The 19853-nt window shown below is 45.3% G+C and overlaps 1 protein-coding gene across 11 annotated transcripts in view; it reads right to left on the reverse strand.

Moving 5' to 3' along the window:
• PDE4DIP (phosphodiesterase 4D interacting protein) overlaps positions 1-19853 on the reverse strand; it is a 1321554-nt gene that overhangs the window by 162252 nt on the left and 1139449 nt on the right. For all 11 annotated transcript variants that reach the window (XM_085654823.1, XM_085654822.1, XM_085654821.1 and 8 more), the window contains one exon: positions 5905-6024. In XM_085654823.1, coding sequence (XP_085510949.1) covers positions 5905-6024 — 120 coding nt within the window. The remainder of the gene's footprint in view (positions 1-5904; positions 6025-19853) is intronic.

A 19853-nucleotide genomic window follows, 5' to 3' on the forward strand; every position in this document is an offset into this window, starting at 1 on the left:
TTCTGCCTGGTACTCCATGAGTTTGGTGCGTGTTTCCGCCAAAGTTGTCGCCGATAGGTCCGAGCAGTACTGCTCCTCCAGAGCATGCAGGCTGTCTTCCAGCCTCTTTAGCGCTCCCCTTATGGACTTCAGCACTGTGGCCTGTCCCGCTATGCAGTGACCTCTGATCACCACCTTGAAGGCGTCCCATAGGGTACCCTCTGACGCGACAGAACCAGTGTTCTGCTCAAAATATTCCGTCACGTGTCGGTATATGTCTTCCCGAAACACCGGATCGGACAGGGCCTGTGCTGGCAAACGCCACGCGAAGGGCGTCACATATGGCTTTGGCACGCGGAGCAACAGTTCCACTGGCGAGTGGTCAGAGAGGGCGCGCGCCCTGTGTGTGACATCAGACACCCATGCATGCACCTGTGGGGTTAAAAGCCAAAAATCTAACCTGGACCAGGCTCCTCTGTGTGGGGTGAAGCAGGTGCCTTCCCGCATTGCGGGGTGCAGTTCGCGCCACGAGTCCAATAAATGATAGTCCGTCATGAGGCCACGGAGGAGATCAGCTACATGCGGGTGATGTACGCGTGCCGCCCCCTCCCTATCCAGTTCCTGCGAGATCACCGCATTGAAATCTCCACCCCACATGCACGCACCCTCTCCCAGCGACTGCGCCTTGTGCCATACGTGCCGGAAAAAATCAGGGTCGTCCATGTTGGGGCCATATACGTTAACTAGTGTCATCTGCATGTGAAAAAGCTTCCCCTGCAAGATTATGTAGCGCCCCTCAGCGTCAGCATGCACTCGAAATGTTTGCCAGGGTAGACCTCGCCGAATTAGAATAGCCACTCCCCGGGAGTAACTGGAACAGCCAGACGTGTGGATTTCGCCCCATCTAGCATGTCTAAGCCTCACCCCGGCTACCTGGGGCAAATGCGTTTCCTGTAGGAAACAGATGTCAATCTGGTGTCGTGTCAGATATGCATGGGTCAATCTGATCTTGCGATGGTCATTCAGCCCTCGAATATTCCATGTGAGACAATGCAGCGCGGTCAGGTATGTGTGCATTGGTGTATCCTACGCAGCAGTGAGGTCAGCAGTGGCAACGCGCTCGGGGCCCTCAGGGAAAACTCTAGCACAGCATGTCCCCCGAGCAATAATAACATGGCAGCGGCCAGTGGCAGGGCCACATCATCCTGTAGTGGTGCAGTAAAATAGTGCAGTGTAAGAAAACCAAGCAACATTAACCAAATCCCCCGTCCACCCACTCCAACCCCCCAATCAGGTTGAGACACTGTTCCCCCCCCCACCCAACCCAAGAACAACTTGGCATCAATGAAATTATGGGAATCATCCCTGCGAGGGCATGGGGTCACCGGCATTCTCCCCTGTCTAAAAGGCGACAGGGTGGCCGAACAATTCCGCCCTACTTACACATATATCGTCTGCCTGCGGCGGGGTAAGCCCAACATCGTCCCCTTCACAATTCTCTGCAAATGATCAGGAGCAGTCCCCGAATCTAGCACAACCGGCCCCCGCCGTTCCCCCCAGCAGCCCCTGCATGTTATAGACTCAGAATCCCCCGAGTGCATCAACAAGTGGCATGCGGCAGAAGCAAACTGTCCGGTATATCAATATGTTCCAGTTCCACGAGAGCATAAAGTGATGGTCTATTTATTCAATATCACTTAGCTGGCCTTGCGGGGGAGTCCCCTGCCCGTCCCGCTTGTCTCGCAGCATCCGCTCCGCCAGCCTCGCAAATTTGAGCGCCTCTGTCGCCGCCGTGAAGACCATCTGTTTCCCTCCATGGTGGACCCGCAACTTGGCAGGATATCGCATTGCATATTTTGTCCCCACTTTCTGGAAGATCCGCTTAGCCGGTAGGAATTCACGCCTGGCGGCCTGCACTGCCTGAGTGAAATCGGGAAATAAGGATATGGCCATATTTTGGAACGTAAGCTCACCCCGTTCACGTGCCAGCCGTAGTATCGTGTCTCTGTCCCGATAGTTGAGGACTCGGGCAAGAATCGGGCGCGGCGGCTCTCCTGGCACCGGGCGCGGCCCCAACGTGCGATGCGCCCTCTCGACCAGGAACATGGCCGACAGGGCCTCCCCAAACAGGTCGCGGAACATACCTTCAACGAAGTGCTCCATATTGCCAATGTTTGTGGATTCCGCAATACCAAGAATTCTCACGTTATTTCTGCGGGAGCGGGCTTCCAAATCCTCGTTGCGCCCCTTTATCACCTCTAGGACCCTATCCATGCATAGCAATTTCTCCTGGGTAGCACCGTTGCCCTCCTCACAGTCGGCTACCCGCGCCTCCACCGCCGCCAGTCGCTCCTCATGTTGATCAACCTTATGCGATATTCCGTCCAGTCTCCGGGCCATGGAGTCCAGCTTGCCATCAATCTCCTTTAGGCAGCCCTTAAGCTCCCGAAACATACTCTTGATATCCTCGTCCTGCGTCGGCGCCAGCTGCGTCTCAGGGACCACCGTCTGGGACGCTGGGACAGCTTCAGTGTCCTGGGCCATGTGCTTCCCAAACTGGAGCTTCCTCTGCTTTGCATCCGTCTTCCCCATGGCACAGCGACGGAGCCACCACACCAGGGTTTCAGCGTGGGGGGGGGGAGGGGGGAGAGGGCCCAACGGGGTCGTCACCGGCCTCCGAACTCGGCCAAACTCACGGGTCTCCCAAGCTCAATCCACTCCCCCCCCCGGCCGTCTCCGCCACCCCCGCCGCCAGCGGGGACCTCGACGCGCAGCTAGGCCCAGCAGGTCTTCAGTGCTCACCAAGCGTGGGTCCGCGGCCGGGACAGGCCCCCCCAGATGGGCACACATCAAGCGTCCAGCAGTTGGGGCGATCGTCCAGCAGGCACCCACTCCGCAGATCATGGAGCCTCGCAGTTCAATATTTAGGCACTGGGCGCAGGCAGGAGGCAGGCGCGCTTCACCCTCAGGGGAACCAGCGAAAGCATCAAGTCCGGCGCCGCACCCGTAGTCTCCCGGGCAGCCCAGCTCTCACTCTCCCAGATCTCAGAAGGCAGGGAAATCGTCGCCGATCAGGCCCCTCCTCGTCCCGTTCAGGGCGTCTGCGGCCACGGGGTTCGCTTCCCGCCGGCGGCCGCGGCAGTTCCACCTCGCGTTCCGGCCGTCAGGCCCTCGACCCGGGACTTGCGTAGCTGGGATCGCCGGCCGGGAGTCAGGAGATCAGCCGCCGGGGCAGAAAGGAGACACCGCTCCGGATCACCGCATCCGATCTCGGTCCGGAGGGCAGGAGTCGATTCCTCAACGTCTGGGCAGCCCCCGCCGCAGCTTTTTACGGACAGGATGTAGGTATATTGCGGATGGGCTGACGGATTCGGCGTTCGGCCGGCAGAGCCCCGTTACACGGTGGCCATTTTGCAGCTCGGCTTGGCCACGGCCCGACAAAAACAACCTACTTGACGACACCCAATTTGGCTTTAGAAAGGGCCATGGTACTGAAATCTCATCAAAGCATCCGATCAAATCAGGAAGATACTTGATGGGGGAGGTTCCGCGGTCCTCGTGCTGCTGGACCTCTGAGCGGCATTCGACACGGTCGACCACGTAACCTTGATCGACCGTGTCGCAGCCATCAGCATCACACATAAAGCAAAGGCCCTCCTCGCCTCCTTCCTTTCCAATCGCACTCAATCAGTGACGCTTGGTGACTTCAACTCCCCGTCATTTGCCCTCCCATGTGGTGTGCTTCAAGGATCTTCGCTGAGTCTGTCCTTGTTTAACATCTATGTGTCGAACCTTGCGAGGGTCATCAAATCTTACAACATGGGCCTAACGTCGTACCCCGACAACACGCAACTGGTGCTAGCGGTCCAAAATGACGGAGGGGCAGTGGCGGCAAACTTCCAAGAGGGAATGCTAGCCATCAGTGCCTGGTTGGCAAACAATTGCCTCAAATTAAACTCTGACAAGAAGGAGGTGATGATCTTTGGTAACCTCTCCCCTGCCTGGTCCCCTTCTTGGTGGCCAGCTAAGTTAGGATCACCTCCGTCCCCCGTCTCAAAGGTAAGAAATCTCTGTGTTATGTTTGACGACAAGCTGTCATTCATACATCATGCCAACGCAGTCGTCTCGGCATTCTTCTACGTTATCAAGATGATAAAGAAACTTCTACCTTTCCTCCCAACCAGCGCTGGTAGGACTCTCATTAGCACACTAGTCATGTCCAAGGTCGATTACTGTAACGGCCTTTTCATCAATGCCCAAGAAAGAGTCCTAAACAAGTTACAACTAGTGCAGAATGCTGCTGCCAGACTTCTGACAGCCACCCCCAAATTCAAACCAATATCCAACGTGGTACGACAGCTCCACTGGCTACCCATCAGGAGCAGATCCAAGTTCAAGGCACTATGCATTGCCTACAAGACAGTCCACGACATTGGACCGGAGTTTCTAAGGAAAACTCTTTGCCCCTACAACCCCACCAGACCATTACGTTCATCAGCAGCAAACCTACTGATTGTTCCCCGAACCAAAAAAACCTCCTGGGGTGACAGAACATTTATAGTCGCCACCACCAAACTATGGAACAAGCTCTCCCTCCACATCAAGACCAGTCCCACTCTGCTCACTTTTCGAAAACTAAAGACCTGGTTCATCAACCAATAGCCATCCGTGCCAGCCTTCCTCTGCCCAGTCCGCAGCGCCGAGACACCCAAGGGTATTTGCGCGCTTTATAAGTTGCATAAATAAATAAATAAATAAATTCATTTATGACATAACAACAGTCAGTGACAACTTTTGTTACTCACTGTTGCTCCGTCATAGCAGTGAATTACTTGATTTAGAATTTAGTCATTCACGCTAGGGGCTCTCTATGAGAGTCATGCATAACAGTGTTCACAATATGCAGAACCCAGATGTGCTTGCATCACTCAAATATACATTGAGCAACTCCACATGAGCAACTTCACAAGAAGCAACCGAAATTGGCAACAGAGGAGACGACATCACCTGCATTGACCACAGGTCTGACATTCACGCTGGTCCTTCAACCAAGATAGCCACCAATCTGCCATGGCACCTGCACCAACATCAGAACCAGCTCTGACACCTGCATGAAGTCCACTTACAAAGACAGCTGCACTATAACCAGGACCATGCTTTAGTATTTTTGACTGACACACTCTCTAGGACCTGAACCAGCACCTCCACTATGTCATGGATGTGTATTATGTCCTATACCCCCACTGACCTAAGTATAGCCAGTTAAAACAAACATGTTAACAACAGAAGCTAGCCAAATGCCAGCACATTCACTGACATACAACCACAGACACAAAAATTTAAATATTCCAACATGAACCCAACACAAAGTACACATCCTGACAAGAGGACAGAAAATCATAGACGTGCAGACAATGGAACAAGCAACAAGTGACACTGAGAAACCGGGCTGATCATAGATACGCAAGAACCACATGAAGACATGGGCTCAAGGAGACTCAGGAAGACATGCAGCAAGAAAGACACATATAATGTGGTGACATGGACACAGGGAGAGAGAAATACTAGAATACTAGAATATAAGGACAATGGCTACATGAAATGGGAAGGCAGATGCACTCAGACACATCTACGATGTGAGACATTCGAACATGAACCATCGCTTGAATAATTCTTTCTGATAACACTGGTACAGATTCATCCTTTACCATGGCATTATCCTGCACCATTTGTGTTGGGCCTTCTTTAAACCTGTTTTCTGTTCTTTCAGCAAGGCTGTGTTTTCATGTTTGAGTAAGTGACATACTCCCGGGAATAAGGCAGCCGTGGCTGGCTGGCAGTGCAGGAGGGAAAACGTGTTGCAGACACATACATCGACTCCCAACAAATAAAATCTCCCCAGTAGGAACTGTTAAGTTTTCTTACCTGCAGAAAGTTGACTTAGTTGTATTTGGAGGCTGAGGTTTTCTCCTCTCAGTGTCTGATTTTCATTATAAATTTGAGGGACTGACTGCAAACCTTGGGTGTAAATGTTGGTGAGGGATCCTATAACACAATGTTGTAATATCAAAATACGAAACGAAATGCTAGTCATTTATTATTTTTTATTAAGACATTGTCAAATTAGGACACACATGTGGAGTGATAAATAGCTTTCTGTGATACATTTTGGTAGTCACCAAATAGAGAACTCAAATGTCCAAATGTACAGTGGGATTGATTAATTGTCATTTTTACTGGTGAAAATAAGGACAAACATTTTTTAGCTGATTTCGGGACAACAGATGACAAAAAGATTTTTTTTTCTCACTATGATAACACAAACCATTATAAAAAAAAACCTGCGCAAAACTGTAGTGTCCACCATACCCTGATAAGCATGTCCACACTTTCCTAGGTAAGTCCCATCACCACTGAACCAAACCCATTAGAATTTACTAGCGTTCAAATGTTCCCTAACTTGTTCTAATTCTGCTCTTGGGTAGTTCTCACAGACACTTAAGCATACTAAACACCACTGTCGTGGTCTCTTCCCCTCCCCTTCTGAGTAGCAGTCACAAAATGTCAACTCTGTGATATTCTTCTTCCCTATGGTGTCTTAATTCTGTTCCTAAGGTCGTCTAAACCCGGTCCTGGGTTGGCCTTAAAACACTATTATAAATCAATCAGGGATCATCATGCTAGTTTTCCACCCACTGTTCTTTTGCTTTGACTCAACTCCTGGCTAGCTCTTACAGGCTAACTAATTACCATACTAATCGGATATCACATTTCCTTGATTGCTCTGAACTCTCATCTGGTTTGCTACACATATAGATAAACAACTATGCACCCTCATGCACAATATTTATTAGACAGCCATTCCCACCCCCAACCTACTTCCATAATCGTTTACCATGCTGCATTAAGTATTCTTTCTTTACCCATTGCCTCTCTCAAATCTCCAACACCTCCCGCCTTACCTATTTTACAAATTCCTCTCCCTCTCTGACCTCTCTATCTTCCACCACTAGCCTCCTACCTGTGACCTCAACATCTACTGCTAAAACATGTATCTGCTCTTCTCATATCTGTGTGGCCAACAACTCTCCCAACCTCTGTCTAACCCCACAACTATTGCTCATATCTACACCATTATGAGTGAGACCCAAATTCCCCCATGGTAAAATTGGCTTACACCCAATTGGCACATTCAGTTTACTTCTAAGTCCCTAGTAAAGTGGTACTAGATGTACACATGGACTGTAAATTAAATGGTACTACTGGACCTGCAGCACATATTGAGCCAATCACTTAATTAGCCTTTTTAAACATGTCTCAGATCTGTTGCTGCTGCCAGGTATGCAGTTTTAAACTGCCAATCCGAGTTGGCAAAAAAAACCTTTTCACAAGTCTAAAACTCCATATTTAATACATATAAGTCACCCCTGGGGTTGGCCCAAAACAGCCCATAGGACAGGGTGCAGTGTATTTAAAAAGTTGGACATGTACTATAAAGTTTTACATGTCCCGATAATGAAAAACTACTAAATTTGCTTTTCAATACTTTGAAGCTTACCAATCCTATAGGATAACATTGGGTAACCTTATTACATTTAATACTTGATAAAACAAATTTGGGGAGCAGGTATGTCCTGTTAGGTGTTTAATTAATCATAATTCAAAACTTCTTCAATGGTAAAGTTGGATTTTAAGTAACAATTCTGAAAATGCCACTTTTAGAAAGTTGCAAAAAGAACTGATGGACAGAATGTAGAGCAATGTCATACATTCACCCCAGTACAGAGATCTGGGCCTAAATCCATCGTTTTTTTGCCCCCGTGCCATTCCAGTTTGAATCCAGCCATTTGCAAATCGTCTTGACCCTGTGCCCAATGGAAACAGACCAACCTGAACTGCCAGGCTAGGTCCTCCCTGGACTAGAAACAAGCATCCTAGTACCGGTTTTGGGGTTTCACCCCTCTTCAGCCAGGATAGCTAAGACTCCAGTGACATGGAGTGCACGGGACCCACGCCTGGGTATACTCGTCCCACTCGGGTTGACAAATGCAAAAAGAACAATTAATGGACAGAATGTAGAACAATATCATACATTCATCCCAATACAGAGATTTGGGCCTAAATCCATCGTTTTTTGCTCTCCATGCCATTCCAGTTTTAACTCAGCCATATGCAAATCAGTCTTGACCCTGAACCCAGTGGGAACAGTCCAGCCCGAACTGCCAGGCCAGGTCCTCTCTGGACTGGAAACAAGGACAGGTTTCACGCTGGACTGTTACCATAAGGAACAGAGTCAAGACTGATCTGCATATGGTTGGGTCCAAACTGGGGTGGTGTGGTGAGCAAAAAAAGATAATTGTGACTGGGGGTGAATGTTTGCATTGTTCAGCATTCCGTCCATCAATTGTATCTTTTGCACTTTTAGAAAGTTGGCATTTTCTTCTCCTAACCATTTGGTGTCGACGGCCTATTTCCTGGGTCAAATGATTAGCTATAGTTGACAGTTGGCCTGTGTGTATTCCTCCCAGACAAACACACATTAGAGGGAGTGGGTGATCGCAAGATGAGCCATCCAAGGCAGGATAGGGGTGGAGCTGTGCACAGCCCTTCTTGCAATTGAAAGACACTGCCTCAGCTTACTCACAAAGAACTTCACACTAGCGTATTGTGACAGCAGACAGACTGGAAAGCAGGAAGGCAGGGCATTCTATGGGGGGAAAACTCCAGAAGTTTCTTCCACTTCAAAGTAGGCACCAGATAAAAAGAATAGGGCTCTCAGACCCACTCTTTAGTTCACTTCTGGATTTGCGGAAGGACTCTCAGAGGATTGCCCAGCTGCCTGTGGCCTGCTGTATACTTCAGAGTACTGCACTAAGGGGACTGTTGTGCTGCTTGAAGCCTGTACTGTGCCCTCAGAAGACTGCCCTGCTGCTTAAAATTGCTTTCCTGCTTGAACCTAAGAATTCCAGAGTGGCCCCCTGACCATAGCCAAGGGGCAGAAAGGACTCCAACCATCTTTAACCTGCATCTGGACTCAGCCCAAGTAAGTCCTGACTCTCCAAGTGGTGCTACTCTAGTCCTGGACCCTTATAATTGGTGCTAAAGGTGCAAACATAGCCCAAATCCAAAACTTGGAACTTGGACGTTTTCTGCCAGAAAGTGCTCTCAGAACCATGAGGAGACCAGGACCTCCCTGCTCGCCTATGCTCCCAAGGTGCATAGCTGGCCGGCCTGACTTCACAGTAACTCCTATTATGTTCTTCTCTGCAGTGGCAAATCCTGTTCAGTGGCTCTTCGCAGAATAGGTGTCTGACCTTGTGGAGCCCTCATCGGCTACAGCCTGCAACAATGTCCAGCTAGAGATTTTCGATTTCCAAAAAAAAGAGGCTATGGGACTAATTTACAAGTTTTTGACACAGCGCATTGCATTAAGTCACTTTGCTGTGCTACCCTGAGTCATAAGAAAACATCAGGAATGCATCATATTTATGATATACGGCGCATTCCTGTCCTTTCCCACTGGGCTGGCACCATTTTGGCTGCCTTACACCAATGCAGGCACCCTTGCACAATGGTGCAAGGGTGTCTGCATTGTAGGAATGATAGTTTTTGTGCAGGAAGGAAAAACATTCCTCCTTATATGTGTGCGGCCGGATGCAGCACACATATAAAGAGATAAAAACGAGGAGAAATAAAGTTATTTCTCCTCATTATGCCTCCCCTGGGGAGGTGTAGGTTTTTGACACATTCCCAGGTTTACAAGTACTCAAAATCCATGCGTATTGCATGGGAACACCCACTGCAACACCCATGGAAAGACTTTTTGATGCAGAGTAAGACAGCGCAGCAACTTGCTCTGCTTTGCCTTACTCCATATTTACAAGGCCATGAAAAGCCATGCAAAGTTGCTTTGCGTGGCCTCGTAGATATGGTTCTGCTCTGTGTGCTGCCGGTGAGTCATAGTCCAGCAGCTCTCCAACAATGACACCTTCTCCTCAATGAACTTTACCTTCTCAGACATTTTTCCTAAAACATTCTTCTAAGTCCAAAGGTAAGCAGAGACCAGGCCCAATCCACTTCATGTATTTGAACTGCACTCCATCACGGTCCGCCATAATTTTCAACTTTGCCCCACTCTCACACTACTGTCGGCAGTTGACACTTTGATATTTTAGGGGCTATTTTACACTTCAACTTTAACAATTCATAACTCTAGTTCTACTAATCGGATATTTGTTCTTTTGCTGTTACATAATGAATCAAAATGTACTCTATTTTTCTAAATTAGGGTGGGATTTTGCCTGTGTTGTGTCTTCACTATATTACTGTTGGAGTGCTGCCTAAACTTTACACGTCTTCTAATTTAAGCCTGACAGCTTTTGTGCCATGCTACCAGTGGTTTAAGCACACGATAATTTAGTGATTTTTTTGTGGTTCACCCTGTCAAGGATAATGTCTGTTGCTTGAGTAGGGTTTCAATCCCCTCAGCCAACTACCCAATTTCTCACACCACTCTACATTTTCATGCCACTCATCCATTGGACGCATAGCACACATCATCCACAGTACATGCCTTGCTCCCTTTCCCCGAAACTCACTATCTGCCACAACTAAACAATTCCTGTACAAGAATAGTCAAACAATTTAGGACCTAATATTAGACTCAAGTCCTGACTTGTTTTATATCACTGAAAGCAGGCTGGGATGTGACATGGCTCCAGCACTCTATGTGATTAGCCTACCAGGACATTGAAGAAACACACAGAACTGTCTACGGACAGTTGAAGGAGGTTTAGAAAAAATATTTAAGGAATTTGATACAGCAAGAAGAATCAAAGCCACAGAAATTCAAAACTGCGAGTTCATTTTAATAAATGCCATCCCAGCTCCTTTCTCCAGCATGTATCTACAACTGGAAAGGCTACCCCCAAACATTAGGGCTTACACAGAGGCCCTTCTGGACTCCATTTTCAACATATACATCAAATATCCTTACATGTGTTGTCCTCAGTGACTTGCAAATCTGGTTTGACAAATCAAACGTTCCTCAGTCAAAAAACATCAAAACCATTTTAAATGACTACAACCTTACCTCAGGACCCACTCACTCTGCAAGACATATACTAAACACTGTTTTCAGCAACCCAGGAACAGACAAGATAAAAAGTATCAAAGCCCTTTCGTGGAGAGACCATCATCTCTAGCAGTCCAGTTGCCGATTAAAATCCAACAAATGTTGATCTTTTCAATGCCAGAACCAATACACAATAATACTGCCTCAATATCGAAGAATTTGATGCTCACTTATCTGCAATGTAAAACCCAGATAAATTATCTTGTTTGTTTGAAACATATTTCTATTAGCATTTAATATAATAGCAGTTTTACAAGTATTTACACAAGTTACTGTTTTGAGAACAATTTAACACACCCGTTCTAACCAATTCGTAAATACCCATTCTGCCTAACATCCATAGCAAAGGGTCTACAACCAACACAGTGCATGGTGTATTATCAGCGCTCCTTGTCTGTAGTGCAACCGTTCTGAATGGTGTACAGACAAAATATTGAGTTGTAAATTTCAAACTACAGAAATATTGAGTCCTAAATATCATCAGTGAGAAATATCAACAGCAAGAATATCGTAGTAAAGAATATCGATTTAAAGGTAAGTAATATCGTTTTTAAAAATATAGAAGTAAATAATATAATTTGCAAACATATAGGTGCCAATTCCGATCCTGAAAAAAACGGGTACGAACCGTCGGTCGGAGCGTTTTCTCCGTCCGACTCGTACCCGGGCCAAAAACATTACAAACATGGAAGTACGATTCGCACGGAAACACCATTTCCGTACGAGTCGTACAAAACACCGACCGACGAAAATATACATACGAATGTGATCCGGGAATGCTCCGACGTGACGTCGGGACGCTTTCAGGCAGCGTTTCACGACCCAGGAAGTACGAATCGAACCGACAGCAGTCCGGACGGCAATATTTTCACGGCACCCAAAAAGTGCCGGAAAAGCGAAGTACGCCACGAAACGACCAGATTAGGGGGCCCGGTACGTGCCGTACCCCCCCCCCAGCCCCCGTGAGTACGCGCCGAACCCCCCCGTGTATGTACACCCGTGTATGTACGAGTCGAACCCCCACCTGTGTATGTACACCCGTGTTCGTTCTTAGTCGAACCCCCACCCGTGTATGTACGGTGTGTACCCCCAGCGCGTACGTACACGGGTGTACATTCACGGGTGGGGGTACGACTCGTACGTACACGGGTGTACATACACAGGTGGGGGTTCCACTCGTACGTACACGGGTGTACATACACGGGGGGGTTTGACTCGTACGTACACGGGTGTACATACACGGGGGGTATGACTCGTACATACACGGGTGTACATACACGGGTGGGGGTACGACTCGTACGTACACGGGTGTACATACACGGGGGTACGGCGCGTACTCACGGGGGCTGGGGGGGTACGGCGCGTACTCATGGGGGCTGGGGGTGTACGGCGTGTACTCACGGGGGCTGGGGGGGTGTTCGGCACGTATGCGGGCACATGTCTCCATGGTTGCTATGGGAGTTCGGTCCGTACGGTGCATTTTCCATACGGTTGTAACATCGGACGCACGGGATGGATCGTACTTGCGCGCTCGGACTTCACTTTTCACATTTGTACGTAAAATCGTCCAGGGATGTGTCGGACACTTTTTCCGACCCGAGGACGTGTGGGGAAATTTTCCGAATGCGATTCGTATGGACTTTTTCCCATACGAATCGTACTTGGCAGTTTGTACGCTACTTGTACGATTCGTACGGTAAAAAGAACGGATACGAGTCGTACGGGGAAAATTTTTCCAGGATCGGAATCGGCACCATAGTTGTTCAAAATATTGATTTTTAAAGTAGTGGTATGTATTGTAGTATATATTTTTAATGTATGTGATGTATTTTTTTTGTATAAGTATTGTTTACGTTTTTTGATGTATGTGTTTCATTTTTAGTAGTTTTCAATTTTATTTTAATAACATTTTGCATTTTTTAGTTTCATAGCTGGTTGTGTGTTTATAGGGGAATAGGGTGGGAAGTAATTTTTTAAAATTATTTAATAATTAGTTGTTAATTATTATTAGATCATTGGAAATTAAGTTGTATAGTTGTGTAAATAATTTTAGGTGTGGGTTGAGGGGTTTACAGGGGTAAAAGGTAGAAATTAATGATTTTTAACTAATTAATTGTTAATTATTATTAATTAATTAATTGAAAATTAAATATGGAAATTCTGTAATTAATTTTTGGTGCGGGTTTTGAGGTTTATAGGGGTAAAGGGTAGGAATTCATTCATAATTAGTTGGTAATTAATTTTAATTATTTAATTGAAAATTACATTTGGAAATTGTATAATTATTTTTAGGTTTGGGTTGGGGGGTTTATATGGGTAAAGGGTAGGAAGTAATTTTATTTTTATTTAATTAATGATTAGTTGTTAATTAATATTATCTCATTAATTGAAAATTAAATATGTGAATTGTGTAATTAATTTTAGCTGTGGGGTATGGGAGTAAAGGGTGGGAAGTTAATTAATTTTTATGTGTTTTCATTTGTTTTTTAATTAATAATATTTATTAAATTGATCATTGTAGTGAATGAGCCACTTTTGTGGTCCGACACCCTATGATGACCCTCAACCACCACCATTTTGTTACCCTAGCCTTAATGTAGCATGGGTTTGCATATGCCTGCTTCTCTTTTGTCCTGTAATCTTGCTGTCTTTTAGTGGAATAGTCTTGCCAAGAATAGAAGGTATGGGATGTTGAGGTGCAGTCTTGTGGGTGGTGGTGCACACATGTGCTCAATGTGGTATAAAGTCTATAGTGTTATTTGGGTTAGGTGAATTATGACTTTGACCTATTGGCTTTGACGTGGTCTAATGTCATTCTGATTTGTGACTTTACCTTGCTTTTTGGCAGTGCTGACTATTGCCTTTGACATGGTTTCATGTCATCCTTGCTTTTCTGATTTCATCTTGCTTTGGGTCTTTCTGTGTGCATGGCTTAACTAACTCCATTTTCATGCTGAAGCCATTTTCTGTGCCTGCACGAAGAAGAGGGCATGTTCTGCTCTTTTTCCTGTTTTTCACACTTTACTGACTAGAGAGAACTGGTTCTTATCAGAGGAATGTACATGGTCTGTCTCGTAGCCATAGCAAGGGCCTGATCAACCATTGCTGTGGCCTTGGAGCAGGCTGGTACGGGCTCTCATGAGAACGAGGGGGCGAGGCTTGCTAGAAGCTTTGCTGTGTTTGAATTTGTATTAAAAAGGGGAGCCTACACTGGCCTGGTGGAAGTTCACGCCGTGGAGCAGACGTGTTGTCACGGAAGAATGGAGGCTGGTCTCACCTCTGAGCTTTCGCCCGGTTCAAGCAATGGACTCCCCTTGAGCGAAGTGGGGTGAAATGATGGAGCAGTAGGTGAGGTGTCTCTGCTACTAACTGTCTCTTGATTCTTTACTGATTCTCTCCTTTCCCTCTTATTTTCTGATTCTTATATCCATACATATATATATTTCTACATATATGTTTGTCTTGATTGTGTTTCAATCATATTATTGATATGTTAGAGTCTGCTATGATTAGTGCATTTGGCTTACCGTGTGGTTCTATTTACTAATAAATACATCCCAGATAAACCAATTCGTCTTTTCCTTGTAGCAGGAGGTGTGGACTCTTCTTGGCCAAGTATTCTGTTGTAGAAGGATGGGTGAATTTCATTCTAGCAGGTAATTGTGTTATAGGAAGTTGTTCTACTCCTGGCAAGTGATGTGTAAAATATACTTCACTCTAGAGAAGTGTTGTGTGTGTTACCTTGGTCTAGAGGAAACTCATATGTTATATTGTTTTCTTGCCTTGCCTTTGGGGGAGTGTTGAAAGTTTGCCCACCTTAGGAAGTGCTGTGTATATGTTATATTACATAAGTTTGGAACTGATATTCTCTCCCTGGGAAAGTGACGGTACATACCTTGGTCCACGGAAGATCTAAGTTTGGCATTACAATAATTAATTATGTTGATTATGAAAGTACATTTTTTAATTTTTTTATATTTCTTTTTATTAAGTAAACATTCACCGGCATAAAATATACAGTACAGAGGACACGAATTACACCTTTTGGATAGCAAAGATATTATCACATAGCATAAGAGTACTTTTGGAAAACATTCTATGGGGTTGGAGGCTCATCCAGATCAATACTCTGCGGTGGGTTGCAGATATGCGCACCGTAGGCATTCCAGTGGTTCCATACCCATGACCACTTTCTAGGGCAGCCTCGTGCCACATATACAGTCTTTTCTCTATATATACAACAGTCCAGGTCTGCTTCCCATGCCTCTACTCTAGGTGGATGCTGGGCTCCCCACAGTTGCGCAATATTCCTTTTTGCTAGCATTAATCCCAGAGTGAATCAGTGTTTTGCATAGTGGTTGAGGTCCGTAGGTTCCCACACGTTGAGAAGGCACCTCCGTGCCTCCGGACGGAGGACAGACATGAGCACTTCATTGAGGATGTCATGTATTTCATGCCAATATGTTTGTATGTAGTCGCATTCCCATATTATGTGCATAAATGTGCCCACCTGACCACATTGTCGTTTACAGTCTCCTTTCTCAGTTCTAACCATACGCACCAAACCAGGTCCTGTGATATACACTCTGGTTTTGAGTTGCACTAACCGGAGTCTAGCCGAGATTGCCACCACCCTCGGGGAGGATACCGCCTCTTGCCACTCCTCATCATCTAGTTCGATGCCATCCCTCACCCATTTTTCGTGTAGCGGCCGTAGAGGATCAGCCATATTATTGATTAGTTTCTTGTAAGTTAAGGAAATTGTTTTTTCGGGCAGGTGGCCGTCTAGTAGTCGATCTTCAAGTGGAGATGATTCCGGGGGAGGAACCTGCTGGGATATGTGGTCGGAGGGCATGGCTAATCTGTGTATATCTAAAGCATTCCGAGTCTGCTAGGTCATGCTGTTGTTGCAAGGAGGTGAACGTTATTACATCGCCTTTTACCCAGATATCTTTGACCTGTGAAATCTCAATGAGGTCCCATTTATCGAACCCCTTTGCACTCCATAAGTTGCCCAACTTCTCCGAGTCCCATAGGGGGTGGCCAGCATGAGTGTTTGGTCCCACCCCAGCGACTTGTTTGCTGTATGCCACACTTGGACTGAATGTTTCATCGGTCCAGTGAGGGAGTCACATTTGGGTTTCGAGTAGAGTGCCCTGTTGTAGTTCCCTCCTGGTAGGAGCCACCTGTCCATGGCATATCCGGGATCGTCCGGGCGGCCATAAGTGCCATGGTTAACAGCCGCAAGGTGAGCTGCCCAATAGTATTTTTGATATCAGGGAGACTGATTCCCCAGTCGTACCAATTCAGCGCAAGTTTGGCTAAGGCTATCCGGGGCTTCCCGTCCCATAATAAGTCCCGTTGTAAGTCCTCGATTTCTTTGAAGTACGACACCGGAAAAGGGTCCAGGGAGTTCTGAAGTGCGTATAGAAAGCGTGGCAGCGGCATCATTTTAAAGAGGGCTGCTTTACCGAGAAGTAAGAGCGGGAGTGTCTTCCAGCTGGCAATGTCGCGTTTCAACCTTTGCAGTGGTGGAAGAAGGTTAAGGTTGAAATGGAGTGTCTGTACATTTTATTTTTAATTTAGATGTGGGTTGTGAATTGTGTGGTGTTATAGGGTAGGATGTAAATAAAATAAATGCATGTTTTTGTTTATAAATTATTTCTAACTAAAAATATTTGCTTGTTTTAAAAATATTTTTAAATTTTATTTAATATATTATTTGTAGGTATTTGTGATATGTATCTAACATTATAATATGTTTTTTTTTAATTTATAATATTATATATATTTTTAGTTTAATTGTTAACATATGTATATATTTTTCGAATTTTTTTTTTTTTGCTGTTGTTGATATTTTGTTTATTTTGAATTTTGAATTTACTGTAGTAGGAACAACAATTTTTACCTCTCCGTTATCCAACACTTTTCCTACTGTTGCACTGACTATAGTGGGAATAGTAATTTTTAGTCCTCCGCTATCCAACACTTACCCTACTGTTGCACTCATTGGAGTGGGAATAGTAATCTTTACCCCTCGGCTATCCAACACTTTCCCTACTGTTGCACAGACTAGAGTGGGAATAGTAATTTTTACCCTTCCGCTATCCAACACTTTCCCTACTGTTGTACTGACTGGAGTGGGAAAGGTAATTTTTACCCCTCCACTATCCAACACTTTCCCTACTGTTGCCCTTATTCGAGTGGGAATAGTAATTTTTATCCCTCCACTATCCAACACTTTCCCTACTGTTGCACTCATTGGAGTGGGAATAGTAATTTTTACACCTCCGCTATCCAACACTTTCCCTACTATTGTACTCACTACAGTGGGAATAGTAATTGTTACACCTTGCTATTCAACATTTTCCCTATTTTTGCATGCATTGGAGTGGGAATAGTAATTTTTACCCCTCCGCTATCCAATACTTTACCTATTGTTGCACTTATTGGAGTGGGATTAGTCATTTTCCCCTCTGCTATCCAACGCTTTCCCTTCTGTTGCACTTATTGGAGTGTGAATAGTAATTTTTATCCCTTCACTATCCAACACGTTCCCTACTGTTGCACTTATTGGAGTGGGAATAGTAATTTTTACCCCTCCGCTATGCAACACTTTCCCTTCTGTTGCACTCATTGGAGTGGGAATAGTAATGTTTACCCCTCCGCTATCCAACACTTTCCCTACTATTTCACTCACTAGAGTGGGAATAGTAATTGTGACACCTCGCTATTCAACATCTTCCCTATTGCTGCATGCATTGGAGTGGGAATAGTAATTTTCACCGCTCCGCTATCCAACACTTTACCTACTGTTTCACTTATTTGGAGTGGGAATAGTAATTTTTCCCCTCCGCAATCCAACTCTTTCCCTTCTGTTGCACTTATTGGAGTGGGAATAGTAATTATTATCCCTTCACTATCCAACACTTTCACTACTGTTGCACTGACTGGAGTTGGAATAGTAATGTTTACCCCTCGGCTATCCAACACTTTCCCTACTGATGCACTGACTGCAGTGGGAATAGTAAATTGTAGCCCTCCGCAATCCAACACTTTCCCTACTGTTGCACTCACTGTAGTGAGAATAGTCATTTTTACCCCTCCGCTATCCAACACTTTGCCTACTGTTGCACTGACTGGGGTGGGATATTTAAGTTTAAATATTTCTAAATAGTTTAATGCTTTAATTATTAATAGAATGTTCTTTAACATATATTTTATGTTATTGGTATATGTATATATATTTATTTGTTAAATTTTTATATATTTTTTAAATCATAAAATAAATGTAAATTAATAGTTTATTAATTATTTTCAGTTAAGATATATAATAATTATTATATATGTGTGTTTATCTTTTTTAAGTTAAGTTTATTTGTTAAAATGTATATTAAATCTATTTTTAATTACATTTATTACTTATTATATTTAATATTTATTTGTTATTTTATATAATAAACAATCTTTTTACATCTATATTTATGTCATCGATATTTTTTCTATATTTTTTGTACTTACCTTTATAAATATAGGATGTCGATATTTTTTAAATCTATATTTAAGAGTCAAAATTGTGGTATGGGGATGTTTAGGGTGTCGATGTTTTGTCAGGGAACCGTTCTGAATCGTGTCATCGTAATGTATTATCTAGTCTATATATATTTATGATTCTTAGATGATCTAACCTAGTTTAAGGAGTTTCAGAGGGGATGCCTCCTGCATAGTACTTAACAAATTCAAATATGAACTAACTTATGCAAGGTGGCTCGAGGATTTCCATAATCTTGGATCGAATTGAGGAACTCATAGTATAGGGCAGGTAAGGGTCCAGGATCCTTCCCAATCCAGCCATTGGCCAAGTGGCTATCTCATCCTGGTTATGGTTTAGCGAGGGGAGGCTAGAGGGGCAGATGTTTCTCATATCCCACGTAGATGCCGGGGCCCCCAAAGTCAGTTCTCTAGTCTCTTTCCTGCTCCCAAGCTTCTGAGCAGGGGTGGTCCCCCATAGTAGTCTCCCCGGCTGTGGGTGTATGCTCCCTATCTGGCTGGAACCCATCCCGACCCCCCTCTTCACCAGTATGATCATGCTCTGGATGTTCCCAGGCATCGAGGACCTCCTTCCATTATTCTGCGATGGGGCGCTGCCTCAGTTCTTTTGATTATTCCCTATTCAGGACTCATCCCTCCGCCCATGCCGCGTGAGTCACATCATTTTTCCAGGTCCCCACTAAGGGCCCACCAATGGACTTCCAGGCAATAGCTATGCTCCTCCTGGCCAAGACCTAGGCATGGGTGAGGGCAATAAACCTGTTTCCCACACTTCGTTTGGGCAGTCAGGGATAAAGGCCCAGCAACAAACCTCAAAAAATTGAGTCAAGCGTGTGCCCTAGTGTTGCCCCCACCCTTGCCAGCACTGCGTCCCAAAACCGACGTAGCACACTGCGTGCCTATGTAATGTGAACAAAATCAGCATCACCGTAATTACACCACAGGCAATGACGGACTTTGCCGCCATAAACTATTTGGAGTCTATGGGGTGTCATGTAAGTCATGTGCAAAATAAGTAATTTGTGTATATTTCCACCCCGTATTTCACGAAACCGACTTAGGGTAGGCTAGCACTCTGTTCCATTCAGAATATGAGAGTTCCCTCTCCAATACTGTTTCCTACATCCCGCGTAGCCTTAATAAAGGTTTGCGGGCCATCTCAGACAGTGAGATATAGAACCATTTTACC

The sequence above is a fragment of the Triturus cristatus genome, chromosome 4_1 (assembly GCF_964204655.1).
Source record: "Triturus cristatus chromosome 4_1, aTriCri1.1, whole genome shotgun sequence".
Taxonomy (NCBI): Eukaryota; Metazoa; Chordata; class Amphibia; order Caudata; family Salamandridae; genus Triturus; species Triturus cristatus.